Source organism: Bufo bufo, chromosome 6, assembly GCF_905171765.1.
Source record: "Bufo bufo chromosome 6, aBufBuf1.1, whole genome shotgun sequence".
Classification (NCBI taxonomy): Eukaryota; Metazoa; Chordata; class Amphibia; order Anura; family Bufonidae; genus Bufo; species Bufo bufo.
This window is the reverse complement of record NC_053394.1, coordinates 58,438,041-58,454,660: the sequence shown is the minus strand read 5'-3', so window position 1 is coordinate 58,454,660 and position 16,620 is coordinate 58,438,041. Positions and strand designations below refer to the sequence as shown.

General features: G+C 48.4%; 1 protein-coding gene across 3 annotated transcripts in view; it reads right to left on the bottom strand.

The window, feature by feature from the left end:
• The window catches only part of KNDC1 (kinase non-catalytic C-lobe domain containing 1), a 118,435-nt gene extending 102,034 nt beyond the window's left edge, over positions 1–16,401 (bottom strand). For 2 of the 3 annotated variants that reach the window (XM_040435349.1, XM_040435350.1), the window contains exon 1: positions 16,185–16,401. In XM_040435349.1, coding sequence (XP_040291283.1) covers positions 16,185–16,328 — 144 coding nt within the window. In that variant the 5' untranslated portion in view covers positions 16,329–16,401. The remainder of the gene's footprint in view (positions 1–16,184) is intronic. The other variant, XM_040435351.1, reaches the window with a different exon arrangement.
• Positions 16,402–16,620: the final 219 nt, after the last annotated feature.

Here is a 16,620-nt window from a genome sequence, read left to right as displayed (position 1 = left end):
AATAGTAACTCGGATTAACGTGTGCTCCTAAAATATATCACAACATCTTCCAAGAGAAGAATCAGGATGCCCACATATGGTGCAAACTTGCCCAATTTTGGCAAAATTTGGCACAGCTAGAGTTTCTAGAATTCCGTCCAATTTGATAAAAAAAAAGGGTGTTCTTATAGGTGTGGGTGGAGATGTGTGGGAAACGGAGCATGACCTATAATGTGCAATTTTGCGCAAAAATTGTGCCACAATTCTGGCATAAAATTGCGTCTCAAACTAAGCCAACCAATAGTCTGTATAAAGTTAGACAAAAGTGTCTATTCCTGCACCACATTTGAGTTACAGTGATAAATCTGGTGCAGGTCTAGACCGTCTGGCTAAATTTCCATCTATAGGATTAGTGAATCTGAGCCAGCGTTTTTTTCATGGTACTTTTCCCCTATATATAGAAGGTGAAGTAAATAAGCCTTAAAAAAGCCAAGATCTACAGGGTGCTGCGTTTTTAAAAAGAAGCCAGAAGGACAAAAAAGCCAGGGGCAAAAAAATAAATTTCTTGTGTCTCCCGCATTTCATATCTACCATAGACTAAAGTTCAGGCACCCACCACAGACCTCGCTGCTGAAGACTTAGCCGCCAACTTAACAGAGAGAAAAGAACATATCCGTCATGAAATCAGCTCCCAGCCACTAAGTGCTATTCATCCCCCTCCCCCCTGCATCTCCTCTGGCTCACTGTCCACATTTGACCCAGTCACGGAAGAAGAAGTCTCCAGGTTCCTCTCTTCTTCTCGTCCTACCACTTGCGCCTCTGATCCCATTCCCTCAAACCTACTCCAGTCTCTCTCCAGCTGTCACCACTCACCTAACAAAAATCTTCAACCTCTCCCTCTCTTCTGGTATCTCCCCTCCTCTTTCAAACACTCTATCATTACTCCATTAATAAATAAAAAAAATCTCTCGACCCATCCTGCACAACTAACTACAGACCAGTCTCCAAACTCCCCTTCATCTCTAAGCTCCTGGAGAGTCTGGTCTACTCTCGCCTTACCCGCTAGCTCTCTGATCACTCTCTCCTCGATCCATTACAATCTGGTTTCCGCCCCCTGCATTCGACAGAAACTGTCCTCACCAAAGTGACAAATGACCTCCTGACAGCAAAATGCAACGGTAACTACTCTCTGCTCATTCTCCTTGACCTCTCTGCAGCTTTTGACACTGCAGACCACCATCTCCTACTCGCCATGCTTCAATCCATTGGCCTAAAGGACACCGCCCTCTCCTGGTGTTCTTCCTATCTCTCTGGTCGCTCTTTGAGTGTATCATTCGCTGGCTCCACTTCCTCACCTCTCCCCCTCGCTGTTGGGGTTCCTCAAGGTTCAGTCCTAGGCCCTCTCCTCCCTGTACACAGCACCAATTGGACAGACCATCAGCAGATTTGGTTTCAGTACCATCTCTATGCTGATGACACACAACTATACCCTTCATCCCCTGACATCACCCCTGCTGTATTACAGAACACCAGTGACTGTCTCTCTGCCGTCTCTAATATCATGTCCTCTCTCTATCTGAAACTAAATCTTTCAAAAACTGAACTTCTTGTGTTCTCTCCATCTACTAACCTACCTAAACCTGATGTCTGCCTCTCGGTGTGCAACACAGTCATCACTCCTGGGCAGCACGCCCGCTGTCTCGGGGTGACTTGACACTGATCTTTCTTTAACTCCCTTTATTCAATCTCTCTCCCGCTCATGTCGCCTGCACCTCAAAAACATCTCTAGTATCCGCCCCTTTCTCACTATGGAAACAACAAAAACTCTCATTGTTTTCCTGATCCACTTCCGCCTTGATTACTGCAACTCACTATTAATTGGCCTCCCCCTCACCAGACTCTCTCCTCTCCAATCCATTCTTAATGCAGCAGCCAGGGTCACCTATCTGTCCAACCGCTACTCTGATGCCTCCGCCCTGCGTCAGTCATTGCACCGGCTACCCATACACTATAGAATCCAATTCAAACTGCTCGTCCTCCCCCACAAAGCCCTCCACAGTGCTGCACCACCCTACATCTCTTCCCTCATCTCCGTCTACCTCCCTACCCGTGCTCTCCGTTCAGCCAATGACTTACGACTGACTTCCACAAAAATCCGAACCTCTCTCTCCCGGCTCCAAGATTTCTCCCGAGCTGCACCGGTTCTCTGGAATGCCCTACCCCAAGAAATCAGGCTTAATATCAACATGCACAGTTTTTAGCGTTCGCTAAAAACACATCTTTTCAGGGTGGCCTCTCACCTTCCCTGATCTAACCTCCCATAGCCCATTTATCATTCCCTGAAGCTGAGCCTCCACTGCACCCAGAAGCACTTCGTATATTGGCTGCTGACCGGCTCATGTGGCTTTATATCTGCTCCCCTATTCTCCCAAGATGGCTGGACTATCGTACATAACAAGCACTTCTACCTTTTGGGTCACCCCTATCCCCTCATAGATTGTAAGCTCTTGCGAGCAGGGCCCTCATTCCTCTTGTTGTAATAATCGACTTGTCTGTTGCTATGTTATTTATGACTGTCTGTACATGAACCCCTGAATTGTAAGGCGCTGCGGAATATGTTGGCGCTATATAAATAAAGATTATTATTATTAGACCATCATCTAGGAGAGCTGGTGTTTTTGCAACAAACAAAAAATTCCACTAAAAACACACAAAAATGCAGAAAAATACCAGTGAAAACCTATATTTAAAAGCATACTAAAAGCAAGGATTATAGTAAATGTCCAGTCTGCAGCCAAAAACTAAACCGGTCAATGTCTTATCCACCGAAGAGCAGACACAATCCGGAGATCAATACTACAGACAGTATAGTTTTACAAAAATGAACAGTTAAGCTGAAAATTAATTTCAGACTGTCTAAATCTAAAGGAAAACCAGAGAAGAATCAATAGAACAGTATTTCCTTTTAGTAAAACTAAACTAGGGATCGCAGTATTAAAGGGGTTGTCTGGCCGCCTAAAATTTTTCAAAAAACCCACTTAGAATGGTATAAAATAATAAAATAAGCAATACCTTACCGATCCCCTGCGTCTCTCGTTTCAACATTTCAGATGTCCAATGTAGTCTCTGTATACTAACCTCTACTACGGAAGAAATATAAAGAAAAAAAAAAGAAAAAAAAGAAAAATACGAACTTCACTGTTTATATCAGGGTTAGGCAACCTCTGGAACTACAGCTGTTGAGAAACTACAAAATGCTGGGAATTTTAGTTTAACAACAGCCGGAGTGCCGAAGGTTGCTGACCCCGGTATGAGCAGTACGGGCTCATGCACACAAATGTATTTTTTTTTGCGGTATGTATGTGGAACCATTAAATTTAATGGGGCCACAAAAAAAAAGGTAATGCATTCCGTGTCCGTATATCCTCATGGCCATTGTCCTTTTATTGACCACATTATAGACAAGGATAGGACTGTTCTATTAGTGGCTGGCCATTTCGTTCCGCAGAATGTAAACAGCCGGTATCCGTTTTTTGCAGATCCGCAATAGGAGGACCTCAAAACTTCTCAAGTTCTGCCATTTGTGCTGCAGACTCTTCCTAAGTCACTAACACGAAACTGATATCATGGTCTGATAGTCTGCAATGTTACAACTACAGTGGAGCTGCAGCCCGGTCATGGTCACTAGCTCTACAGGTACCCCGCCCCAGACTCATGACTGCTGTGATGTGAAAGGTAATAACGCACGCACAACTCTGCCCATTCAATTCTATGGTAGTTTAAAAAGTAGCCAAGTATGCACAGTCACCTCTCCATTCAGAGCTTCTACGTGGGTGGATGCCCGTTCTCGAGATATAGATATACCATATATGTCCCAGATGGGAATAACCTTTTAAATTGATGAGAATGTGCAGCCTGAAAGTGAATGATGTCAGTACATGGCATAGAGCATTATTAGTATAATTTTTTTAAATTCTAGTTTAGATAACAAAGTTAAAGGCGTAGTGCAGCCATTAATACTGAAGACCTATCCTTAATCCCCGGCAACCCCGCAGATCAGCAATGAGACGAGGAGACGGCACTCCTCCTTTATAATGGATGACCTACCCTCAGCTGTAACACTCGTTGAGTCTCTCCCACATTACGTTTAGCCCTTTGCTTGGGTAGTTAAAAGGGTTTTCAAGAACTTTATAGCTGATCGGTGGAGGTCCAACACCCAGAACCCCCGTCGATCAGGTGTTTGAGAAGGCGCCGGCGCTCCTGTGAGTGCTGCGGCCTTCTCTCAGCATTTCCTAGGCCAGTGTCAACACGTTCATCGGTCACGTGGCCTGGGCGCAGTTCAGTCCCATAGAAGTGCATGCGATAACAAGCACAGCCACTGTACAATGGACGGCGCTGTGCTTGGTAAGCACAGAGAAGGCCGCGGTGCTCACAGGAGCTTCGGTACCTTCTCAAACAGCTGATAGTCGTGGGTCCCCGGTGTCTGACCCCCACGGATCAGTTACAAAGTCCTTGAAAACCCTTTTAACTACCCAAGCAAAGGGCTAAACATGATGTCGGAGAGACTCGATCAGTGTTGCAGCTCACTTAAAGCGATAGAAAATGCGCTCTTTAAAAGAGTTGAGGACTTCTAGTCTGCAAGAAAAATAGATCGCGAAAGGTTCCAAGTACAAATGACTACACAATGTCCCATTTCCTCCATTCTCCCTTTTCGTTGACAACAAGCCAAGACCAAATATGATTCTTGTTTTGACTTCTCATCGGTTGACACCTTATACCCTAAATCAGGTAAATCTGCCTTCCTTCAAAAACAGAAAAGTACACCTGCTGCAATACACAAAAACAGTGTATCCCCTGTAGGCCCCCCACATAAAATTTGGAGCGCTGCAGAGACCGAGAAGACCTCAACAAACGACCCGTGCTGAGAATGCCCTCTACACAAGAAACCTCAACCACTGATGAAGTGCAGAGCCTTCAAAGAAAACCCCCTCAGGAACGGCAAAACCTCCTCAAGAAAAACCATATTTACTACAGATGTTGTGAATCAACTTTTCATCTTGGAACGGACTATACAACAAACGTTGTATACACAGAATGTGACAGCCAAGAGCATAATACAGCATTGAACCCAGCTCCATGGACGCATGCCCTCGGACCAGACCACAGAACATGAAAGGAAGGACAAAGACAATACCTCCTGAAGGGACACCCCAGTGCACTCAAGTCTGTGGAAAGCGTCTTAGCTGCAGGTCCTGCTCCAACATTTGCCTTGTTTACCCCACTGGTCACAAAGAGACGGTGGTAAGGCTGTATGCCTTACTTTATGATCGGAGCAACAGGTCCCTCACTAGCTCAGCTTTCTTTGAGATCTTAAAGAACAAAGAACACAGGTCTTCATACTCACTTATGACTAGTACAGATGTGAGCAAAGAAACAGAGAGAAGACTATCTGGTCGTCAAATAAAATCCATAAATGACGATTTATCCTTGCCTCTAGCTACCTTGATCAAGTGTGATCAGATCCCAAACAACAGAGAGGAGATCCCTACACCAGAGGCAGCATTACATCATGGACATCTGAAAACCATAGCACACCTAATCCTTGGACATGACCCAAAGGCTCACATAGTAGTTCTGCTTAGAAAAGACATCATACAAGTCCATAAAGTGAGAAAAACTGGTAAACAGCCCTCCCAATTCTCCATCGCCAGACACCATCTTCCTAACAACAGGGAGCAGTCAATAAAATGTTTTTCTTCACTCATACACAACTTTCAAATAATATGAAGGAACATTTCTTCTAATTCACGAATAAGATATTTGAAAACAGCCATGCAGAAGTAGCTTGACCCCTAAAAGAAAACGAAGAACACTGATACCCATCTATTTTCAGTGTTTACTACCCTAAGAAGCCAGGATAAATCCAGGTAGTGTTTGACTCCTGCTCATAATATGAAGGAGTCTCCCTTAAAGTTGTCCTTTTGACAGGACCAGACCTCAATAACACACTTCTTGGTGTCCTTGTGAGATTTCTCAAATAATTCATAGCCATTGTTGAGGATATACAGTTTACGTCAAATGTTCCATTGTTTCCTAGTCCAAGAATGGAACTTTCTGAGGTTCTTCTGGTTTAAAGACATCGACCCTGCCAAGGTCATTATAGAATATCGCATGAAGGTACAAGGTTTTGGCAACAGTCCATATTCTGCAGTCGCTATCTACGAACTCAGACGATCAGGGAAGGTTAAAGGACCATGGACTCTAGACATCAGGCAGTTTGTTGAAGACTTGAAGTCACGTCTTTCACCAGAGGCTAAAATCAGCTTACTCAAAAGGACTCAGACATGTTTACCTGTTCAAACCTTAGACTGCATAAGATGTCTTCAGAAAACAAAAAACTGTTATGGAGGCCTTACCCAGCCAAGATCATGGCAGTGATATAAAAGATCTCAAGACTCATGCATCACAGGGCTCAACTGAGACATCAAGACAGACACCTTTATCTTTCAGGTCGACCAAGAACAAAGGCCTTTCACACAACGTGGCATTATCTACCATAAACAGTCTATATGATCTGCTTGGGTTGTGCAGCACCTGTGACCATCCAAGGTAAGACTCTGCTCAGAGAATGAAATACAGATACATGTGATTGGGACTCCCCACTTTCCCCAGAGAAAGAAGCATTATGGTTAGTATGGAGAGACTCTCCAAAGTTTTGTCTAACCTAGACAATATGCCCAAATCCCTCCTACAGAGGTTCAGTCTAGGAAACTGTGATGCTTCAGTAAAAGTGAGCTCTGCAGTCTCTTACCTTCTGCCACCTGTCAACTTATGCCCCACTTAAACATAAGGTGGACAGAACAGTAAGCTTTACTCCCACCGAGACTACTGTAACACTGCAATTCCCTGGACCTGTCCTCACTTTTACTATGCATGCTTTATAAAAAAAAAATGGGTACTCTATCCAGAATGCCACTGCCCAGGTCATTACATGACCAGAGGATGCAGACTGTAGCTTTTCCAAACACACAAAAAAATAATTCTTGTCCCCCATTTTTGCACTTGTTGTCCTGTCCCACCTGCTCATACATGGCCACTCTACACCCATGTACAGATGCCAGAGCTACACAGGTCCTGTGGAGTCTCGTATAAACGTACTGCATCTATATCGCCGTCATGGTGGACTGGAAAGAGAGAAAACAAGGTGAACACCTCCTCCACCACATGCAAATTAGCAGGCAAGTGTCCACTGGGCGTTCCTGAAGTGTCCTGCCCCTTTTGCTGTATAACCGCCCTACCCTCGCCCCCTCTGCTGTTGCGTTCCACGTTCCATGACTATGACACAGCACCTAGCTCCGAACACTCTTCTTCTTTTGCTTTTGTCAATCAGTAAAAGGATTGTTGCGCACGTTGACATCTGCGTCATCAATCTACCAACCCGCCGTCTCGGCCCAGCAGCCATTAGAATTATCTTCTTTGGCTGGTGTGCAGAGCGTCCACAAATGACATCATTTAAGTGGATTATTGATCACCAGGGAAGGCATGAGGGCCATATTTGAAGAAAAACTCCTGCAAGGAACATAAAGGTCCCCTTAAATATTTACTCCCAACCTACACTAAACAGCGCATTTAGTACATCAGCCTGTGTAAGTTAATAGTACACTGGCAGCTGTTAGGGCATAATGAACTATAAGTTATTGTCATCCGGTGGCCAATGCCGGGGATAGGCTGAACACAAACCACGGCATGCAGCAGCTCTCAGCATGTTTGCCGGATTGCCTCCAGATCCCATTATAGTTAACGGGGCTGGCGGGCACTCCATTGCATCTGGCACTGCCGGATTCGGAGGTCGTTCTCTGCTGGAGCAGCCTACCGGAATTGCTGTCAGAGATGTGAAACTATCTTAACAGGGAATACAGTCAGACAGCCCTGGGGTCCTTCGGTAGATTGAGACACAGGATCTTCTGTGTCCCCTGTTAAATGCAGCAATCAGTGTCGATTGAGGCATTCAGGGAGTTAAACAGCAGAGATCAGTGGTTCCTCCTCTAGGCCTGCAGTGGATCACATGTGCACACCAGCAGTACCCGAGAGATCAGCATGTAGAGCACGCACTGCGGCAAAACAAAAATAAAAAAGTACAGAAAAAAAATAAAAAATAAAAACTTTGGAACTTACCTGTCTGATAATCCAGCGCTAGAAACAGCCGGTGTCTTCCTTTGCCAGTCAGCTGCCACGAGGGTACGTAACAAAACGCCTCATCTCCATGAATCTTTTAAAGAACCAATAGGGTGGATTTCTAATATTTAGACAGCATTAATGTAGACTAGAAAGCTTAAAAATGCAGAGTGTCGAGCCTGGTACGAAGAAAAAGTGGGAACCGGGTGTCAGAGCGGCGTCACTCATTGGGACCCACTCCTGTCTCCAGAACGGACCCCCCCCCCCCCAAAGTGAAGGCAAACACACAGCGCATGTGCAGCCATCCTTCATTCACTGCTATGGGAGTTCTGTAAATAGCTGAGCGATGGCTTGGCTATTCCGGCAGTCCCTTAGCGGTAAATGGAGAGCCTGCTGCGCATGCGTGGTGAGCTCGCCTTCACATTAGAGGGCCCGTGCTGGAGATAATAGTGGGTCTCAGAGGGGGGACACCTGCACCTATCTGACACTGATGGCTTATCCTAGTGATAGGTCATCCATGTCCCGGAGGGCCCAAGCCCTTTAAACATTAGGGAGCCTGAAAGAATGAATGAATTAGTGTGCTGCTTAGAGGAGAACTTGTGTGCCCGAGACTTTTCTTTCGGCCATCTTTAACCGATAAAGGGGTCACCCGATTCGGTAAACTCAAGCAGAGCATCCGGTTCGTACTAAAGATCTGCCGGTAGAAATCCAAGGCTAGCACTAGGTTTTCTGGACCTTATGTTTGAATCAGCCCCACTGTCAGTCTGTGTAATCCTCGGCTGTGTGACGCCCATCTGTTGTCATAGGATTCCCCCCACTATTTAAGGCCTCTTGCACCGTATGGCTTTTTCAGTATTTAACAGCTGGTCCCTGAACAGCTGGTCCCTGATAGAACAGTCCTATCCTTGTCCGTTATGCAGACAATAATAGCACATGTTCTATAGGCTACTTCCACACTGGCGTTTTGGTTTCCGTTTGCGAGATCCGTTCAGGGTTCTCACAAGCGGTCCAAAACGGATCAGTTTGATTCTAATGCATTCTGAATGGAAAAGGATCCGCTCAGAATGCATCAGTTTGCCTCCGTTCCGTGTCCATTCTGCTTTGGAGGCTGACTGCAGCGTTTTGGTGTCCGTCTGATGAAACTGAACCAAACGTATCCGTCCTGGCACACAATGTAAGGGCTCGTGTACACGAACGTGTGAAGGCCGTGCCCGTGCTGTGGACCGCAAATTGCGGTCCGCAATGCACGGGCACCGTCCGTGGGGCAGGTGCATGGGGATCGCAGACCTATTCACTTGAATGGGTCCGCGATCCTTCCATTCCACAAAAAGATAGACCATGCGTTTTTGAGGGACCGCGCGTTCTCTATTCAGGAGGTCAAACCTCTTCAATCTTGAGGCTTCTAAGATTTCTGACACAGGCAAGTAAATCAGGTCCCCAATGATTTACTTGCCTGTGTCAGAAATCTTAGATGCCTCAAGATTGAAGAGGTTTGACCTCCTGAATAGGGAACGCGCGGTCCCTCAAAAACGCAGGGTCTGAACTGTGATCTTTACCCACTTCACAATTGGGAACCTCGGCGGCAATTTTTGGCATACGGATTGGGACTTTTTTCTTTAATCGCAAAAAGATAAAACTTGCTCTATCTTTTTGCGGTGCGGAAGCAGGGAACGGAACCCCAAAAAGCACTCCGTAGTGCTTCTGTAGTGTTCAGTTCCGCATCTCCGGATTTGCGGACCCAATTTTGGCAGGCCTCTTTGTCAAAGTGCCCATTAGGACATGTTGCACTTTTTTGCGGGACGGACTTGCAGATACAGTTTTTTTTTGCAGCCTCGTTGTAATGAATGTGTCCACATCCAATCCACAAAAAAATGTGGATGGGATGCGGATAAACAATACGGTCGTGTGTATGGGGCCTAAAAGTTGTACGTTTGGTGCATGCCTTATTTGCTGTAAAAATTGTTTAGTTTTTTTTTCACCTTGGTTCGACAGATTTAGGGTACTTTCACACTAGCGTTATTCTTTTCCGGCATAGAGTTCCGTCCTAGGGGCTCAATACCGGAAAAGGCCTGATCAGTTTTATCCCCATGCATTCTGAATAGAGAGTAATCCGTTCAGGATGCATCAGGATGTCTTCAGTTCAGTCTTTTTGACTGATCAGGACGGAGATAAAACCGCAGCATGCTACGGTTTTATCTCCGGGGAAAAAAAAACAAAAAACGGAACACTTGCCTGAATGCCATAGGAATGTATTAGTGCCGGATCCGTCCTTCCGGTCTGCGCACAGACCGGTAAAAATGCAAAAAAAAAGAAACGGATCCGTTTGTCCGTATGACAAATAGACAGATGGATCCGTTCTTGCAATGCATTTGTGAGACGGATCCGCATCCGGATCCGTCTACAAATGCTGTCCGATTGCTGGATCCGGCAGGCAGTTTTGGCGACTGAACTGCTTGCCGGATCACTCTGCCGCAAGTGTGAAAGTAGCCTTACTGTCATTTACACCAGCAACTGGTAAGCTATTATAGCGGAAATGTGCCAAAAATTGTAGCGCCCTTGTACACTTCCTGGAAGCAGGCACAGATTTCAGCCCATGGATTGGTAAAGATCTGACACGTTTATGTCCAGGCGTTTATGTCCAGGCGCCAGTCGTCCTTACGGTTCTCGGGCGGAATCCCTCGGAGAACGCCAGGTTCCTCTGTACACCTCTGTGTGAAATGGGAGGCGTATGGAGGGGGCCTAGGGTGAGGTCTCATAGCTCACTAGGAGGCAGACAGATGCCAGACCAGCGCCCTATTGACAGGTTCACATCTGGACAGGTTTTTCTTGACAGCGCTGAAGAGTGTATCCTCCCCCGCTACAGAGTGTACCAGGGCTGCGGAGTCGGAGTCGAGGAGTCGGAGGCAATTTTGGGTACCTGGAGTCGGAGTTGGCAAAAAATGAACCGACTCAGACTCCTACTAGATTTAAATTGGAATAAAATAAAAAAAAGCAAGTTTAAATTTCCCAATTCACAAAAAGTTATAATTAATTACCGTATTTTTCGCCCTATAAGACGCACCTAGGTTTTTGAGGAGGAAAATAAGAAAAAAATATTTTGAACCAAAAGGTGTGCTTTTGGTGGGTTTTGAACTAATGGTGGTCTGTGGATGGCACTGTTATGGGGGGCATCTGTGGATGGCACTGTTATGGGGGGCATCTGTGGATGGCACTGTTATGGGGGGCATCTGTGGATGGCACTGTTATGGGGGGCATCTGTGGATGGCACTGTTATGGGGGGCATCTGTGGATGGCACTGTTATGGGGGGCATCTGTGGATGGCACTGTTATGGGGGGCATCTGTGGATGGCACTGTTATGGGGGGCATCTGTGGATGGCACTGTTATGGGGGGCATCTGTGGATGGCACTGTTATGGGGGGCATCTGTGGATGGCACTGTTATGGGGGGCATCTGTGGATGGCATCTGTGGATGGCACTGTTATGGGGGCATCTGTGGATGGCACTGTTATGGGGGCATCTGTGGATGGCACTGTTATGGGGGCATCTGTGGATGGCACTGTTATGGGGGCATCTGTGGATGGCACTGTTATGGGGGCATCTGTGGATGGCACTGTTATGGGGGCATCTGTGGATGGCACTGTTATGGGGGCATCTGTGGATGGCACTGTTATGGGGGCATCTGTGGATGGCACTGTTATGGGGGCATCTGTGGATGGCACTGTTATGGGGGCATCTGTGGATGACACATATATAGCATCTTATCTTATGTGTCATCCACAGATCCCCCCCATAACAGTGTCCCTGTGTAGTGAATGGGGGCCGGCATCTGTTTCTGTAATGGCAGCGGGGCCCGGTGCCTGCTTCATTCATAAAGTGGGCGGAGCAGGCACGTGACGTAGTGAGCTACGCTATGAGCGCCCACCCGGCCTCCTGACTGCCAAGAAGTTAGTGTAAGTAGTACAGCGCTAGATTTAAGATGATTGGAATACTTTAACAATACCCACAAGTTAGATATGATTACCGTATACTACAGTGAGCGGGGCCCGGTGTAGTAGAATACAGTGACTGCACCGGGCCCCGCTGCCATTACAGAAACAGATGCCAGCCCCCAGCCCTTCCTCCCTCCCAGCCTATTCATCGGACGGTCGCAGCATTCGCTCCATAAGACGCACTGCTATTTTTCCCCCACTTTTGCGAAAAATACGGCACTTTTCTACTGTAAGAATAAAGGCCAATGCATGCAGTGCGTCACGTTACCGCAAAACGAACACGTTAAGTGACCGCGAAGAAGCTTTTCATATGCTTCACTATATGGCACGCAACGCACAGTTAAGAAGCGGCAATACTTATACTTTCCATTGTGTTGTGTTCCGCTGTTACAACGATTCTACTAGGGAAATCAGGTTTTACAATAAATTCCCGCGTGGCGCTGTACCAGCAAAGTGTGAGGTTAGAGAATGCAAAGGGCAAGATCTGCGGCAAAACGATTCAAATAAAGCACCAAAAACTAGATTTCGGGGCTGTTTGGGTGCAGAAACGCATGGAAATGAGTGCACCCGGTTGCAGGTCCCCCAGGGCCAGTCTCACACGAGGGTCTTCAGTCCAGGAAACACGCTCCGTGTGAGGACTGTATTTCCTGCACTGCTCCTCTGACGTGAACTCGCAGCATCCTGATGGCTTTTGATGCCATGAATTCCCATCTCTCCGCAGGTCTACTGGACTGTTGCCACGGCATTATTTCAGACAGTCCAGTAGACCTGCGGAGAGATGGGAATTCATGGCATCAAAAGCCATCAGGATGCTGCGAGTTCACTTCAGAAGCACAGGGTTCAGTCTGGGAACTACACCTCCCGCTCGTGTAATACTGGCCTAAGTATCTTCTGAGTGACAGCTGGCCACACATACGGGATAGCCATCGTGACTGGTGGCATTAAAGCTGTTGTCAGAGTTAAATAAAAAACGATGGCAGCAATATCAATTATATGAAAATAACCAAAAAACAACCGCTTTCCTCCCTGCTGCTTCCAGCAATGCACTCCAAGCCTTCTCACCGCTGAAGCCACTCAATGGCCTCAGGTATGACATTCTGCACACTGCCGAGGCTGCACAGTGACCACCACTGCCGTCAGGAAGATGACCGCAGCGCGGAGAGCCGAGGGGCATCGCTGGGAGCAGCAGGGATGAAAAGGGGCGAGGATCGATTCATTCGTTATTTTAGCACCTTTAACTCCCCAAGAACAAAAAGGGTTGGGCAGATAAAACCCAGCATGCCTAATCTTTACCTACCCCTGACATGTGCCATCAGCCCCTCAAACACACGAGACTAGAAATACACTTGATGTGGATGATCCCCTCACATACATGAACGCTCAGCTCAACAAAACATGCATGTGACTTGAACGGGGAGAGGGCAGTCAGCTGCTGCCAGACATCTCAGGCGGCCGCTTATCTCCCCTGAGAGTAACTGATCAGACGTGTTGAAATCAAATAGCCTAATCCTCTCCCCAAGATCTGGAATCTGGAGAAGCCAGGACATGAGCCTAACCACTAGATGGATGACCGGTCCTGGTGACATCAGGGGGTTGGGCTAATGTTACTCTAATGTGTATGGCCGACTACCTGAGCTGTACAATGCCAGTCTACGGGCACCACAACTCCTGAGCTGTACAATGCCAGTCTACGGGCACCACCACTCCTGAGCTGTACAATGCCAGTCTACGGGCACCACAACTCCTGAGCTGTACAATGCCAGTCTACGGGCACCACCACTCCTGAGCTGTACAATGCCAGTCTACAGGCACCACCACTCCTGAGCTGTACAATGCCAGTCTACGGGCACCACAACTCCTGAGCTGTACAATGCCAGTCTACAGGCACCACCACTCCTGAGCTGTACAATGCCAGTCTACGGGCACCACAACTCCTGAGCTGTACAATGCCAGTCTACAGGCACCACCACTCCTGAGCTGTACAATGCCAGTCTACGGGCACCACCACTCCTGAGCTGTACAATGCCAGTCTACAGGCACCACCACTCCTGAGCTGTACAATGCCAGTCTACAGGCACCACCACTCCTGAGCTGTACAATGCCAGTCTACGGGCACCACCACTCCTGAGCTGTACAATGCCAGTCTACGGGCACCACCACTCCTGAGCTGTACAATGCCAGTCTACGGGCACCACCACTCCTGAGCTGTACAATGCCAGTCTACGGGCACCACCACTCCTGAGCTGTACAATGCCAGTCTACGGGCACCACCACTCCTGAGCTGTACAATGCCAGTCTACGGGCACCACCACTCCTGAGCTGTACAATGCCAGTCTACGGGCACCACCACTCCTGAGCTGTACAATGCCAGTCTACGGGCACCACCACTCCTGAGCTGTACAATGCCAGTCTACGGGCACCACCACTCCTGAGCTGTACAATGCCAGTCTACGGGCACCACCACTCCTGAACTGCACAATGCCAGTCTACAGGCACCACCACTCCTGAGCTGCACAATGCCAGTCTACGGGCACCACCACTCCTGAGCTGTACAATGCCAGTCTACGGGCACCACAACTCCTGAACTGCACAATGCCAGTCTACGGGCACCACAACTCCTGAACTGCACAATGCCAGTCTACGGGCACCACCACTCCTGGGCTGCACAATGCCAGTCTACGGGCACCACCACTCCTGGGCTGCACAATGCCAGTCTACGGGCACCACGACTCCTGGGCTGCACAATGCCAGTCTACGGGCACCACGACTCCTGGGCTGTACAATGCCAGTCTACGGGCACCACGACTCCTGGGCTGCACAATGCCAGTCTACGGGCACCACAACTCCTGAGCTGCACAATGCCAGTCTACGGGCACCACAACTCCTGAGCTGTACAATGCCAGTCTACGGGCACCACAATTTCTGATCTGTACAATGCCAGTCTACGGGCACCACAACTCCTGATCTGTACAATGCCAGTCTACGGGCACCACAACTCCTGAGCTGTACAATGCCAGTCTACGGGCACCACAACTCCTGGGCTGTACAATGCCAGTCTACGGGCACCACAACTCCTGAGCTGTACAATGCCAGTCTACGGGCACCACAACTCCTGATCTGTACAATGCCAGTCTACGGGCACCACAACTCCTGAGCTGTACAATGCCAGTCTACGGGCACCACCACTCCTGAGCTGTACAATGCCAGTCTACGGGCACCACAACTCCTGAGCTGTACAATGCCAGTCTACGGGCACCACAACTCCTGAGCTGTACAATGCCAGTCTACGGGCACCACAACTCCTGAGCTGTACAATGCCAGTCTACGGGCACCACAACTCCTGAGCTGTACAATGCCAGTCTACAGGCACCACAACTCCTGAGCTGTACAATGCCAGTCTACGGGCACCACAACTCCTGAGCTGTACAATGCCAGTCTACGGGCACCACAACTGGCGAGTCCAGGCCTAATGACAGACTCTCTGGATAGTACCATGTAACCAGTTCTAGGTGCACTACCGATCCCAGCATGTCATCACACACAGGGGCGGAGGTCAGGCGTCCGATGAGGTCTGTAGACAAACAGATCTTACAGACCACTACTGGACACAGGAGGATGTCGCTGGCTGGGGTGGAACTACAAGTCTCAGCAGGTTACTCCAGTGCAATGACTCTCAGCCCAGTCCCATAACTGCTGCATTATACACCCTGGAGATTTTCAGATGGGACGGCACTACAACTCCCAGCATTGACTATAGAGTCTAAAGCGTCTTGCAAACTGCTGTTCTCTCTAGCCCAACAGGTACTACAACCCCCAGCATGCCACATCCTGAGAAGCAAGGCCTGCTGCCTCCTGCAACCAGTCCCACTATGCCATCCCAGCCCCAGACAACCTAGGCCTGCCGGGTGGAACTACAACTCCCAGCATGCTAACTTGGCCGGTGGTGGCAGCCTTGGCCTGCTGGGCACTGTAGTCCCCTCCTTGCTGAAGAGCCACAGGTTGCTCGTGCCCGCTGCAGGAGGCCACTCATCACCCCTCACCTCATCCTCCAGCAGTGTGGGGAGAGGCTGGAATTCATAAAACTCTTTGCCACCTCCATCTTCTTCTTCTTCTCCCCCCTCCTCGTCGTCGTCGTCGTCGTCCTCCTCCTCCCGGTAATATTCGGGCACCTCCACCTCCTCCATCCCCGCAGACGCCAGCACCTGTCCGTGGCCGGCAGCGCTTCCAGCTCCGCGACTATCAGACGGCCAGATTGTGCTGCCGCTGAGAAAAATTGTTGAAAGCGGCCCCTAGTGCGCATGCGCCGCGGCCGATCGCTTCCGCATTTCGACTAATCTCAGCGTCTCTCCCGTCACCTGGTAACGTGACGTCACCAGGGCCCGCCTCCCATACCGTTAGGTTAGATCTACAGCGCCCTCTGGAGGCGCTAACGTGGATCGCAGAATTTAGCGGTAGGTGCGGTATTTTGCCGCTGAC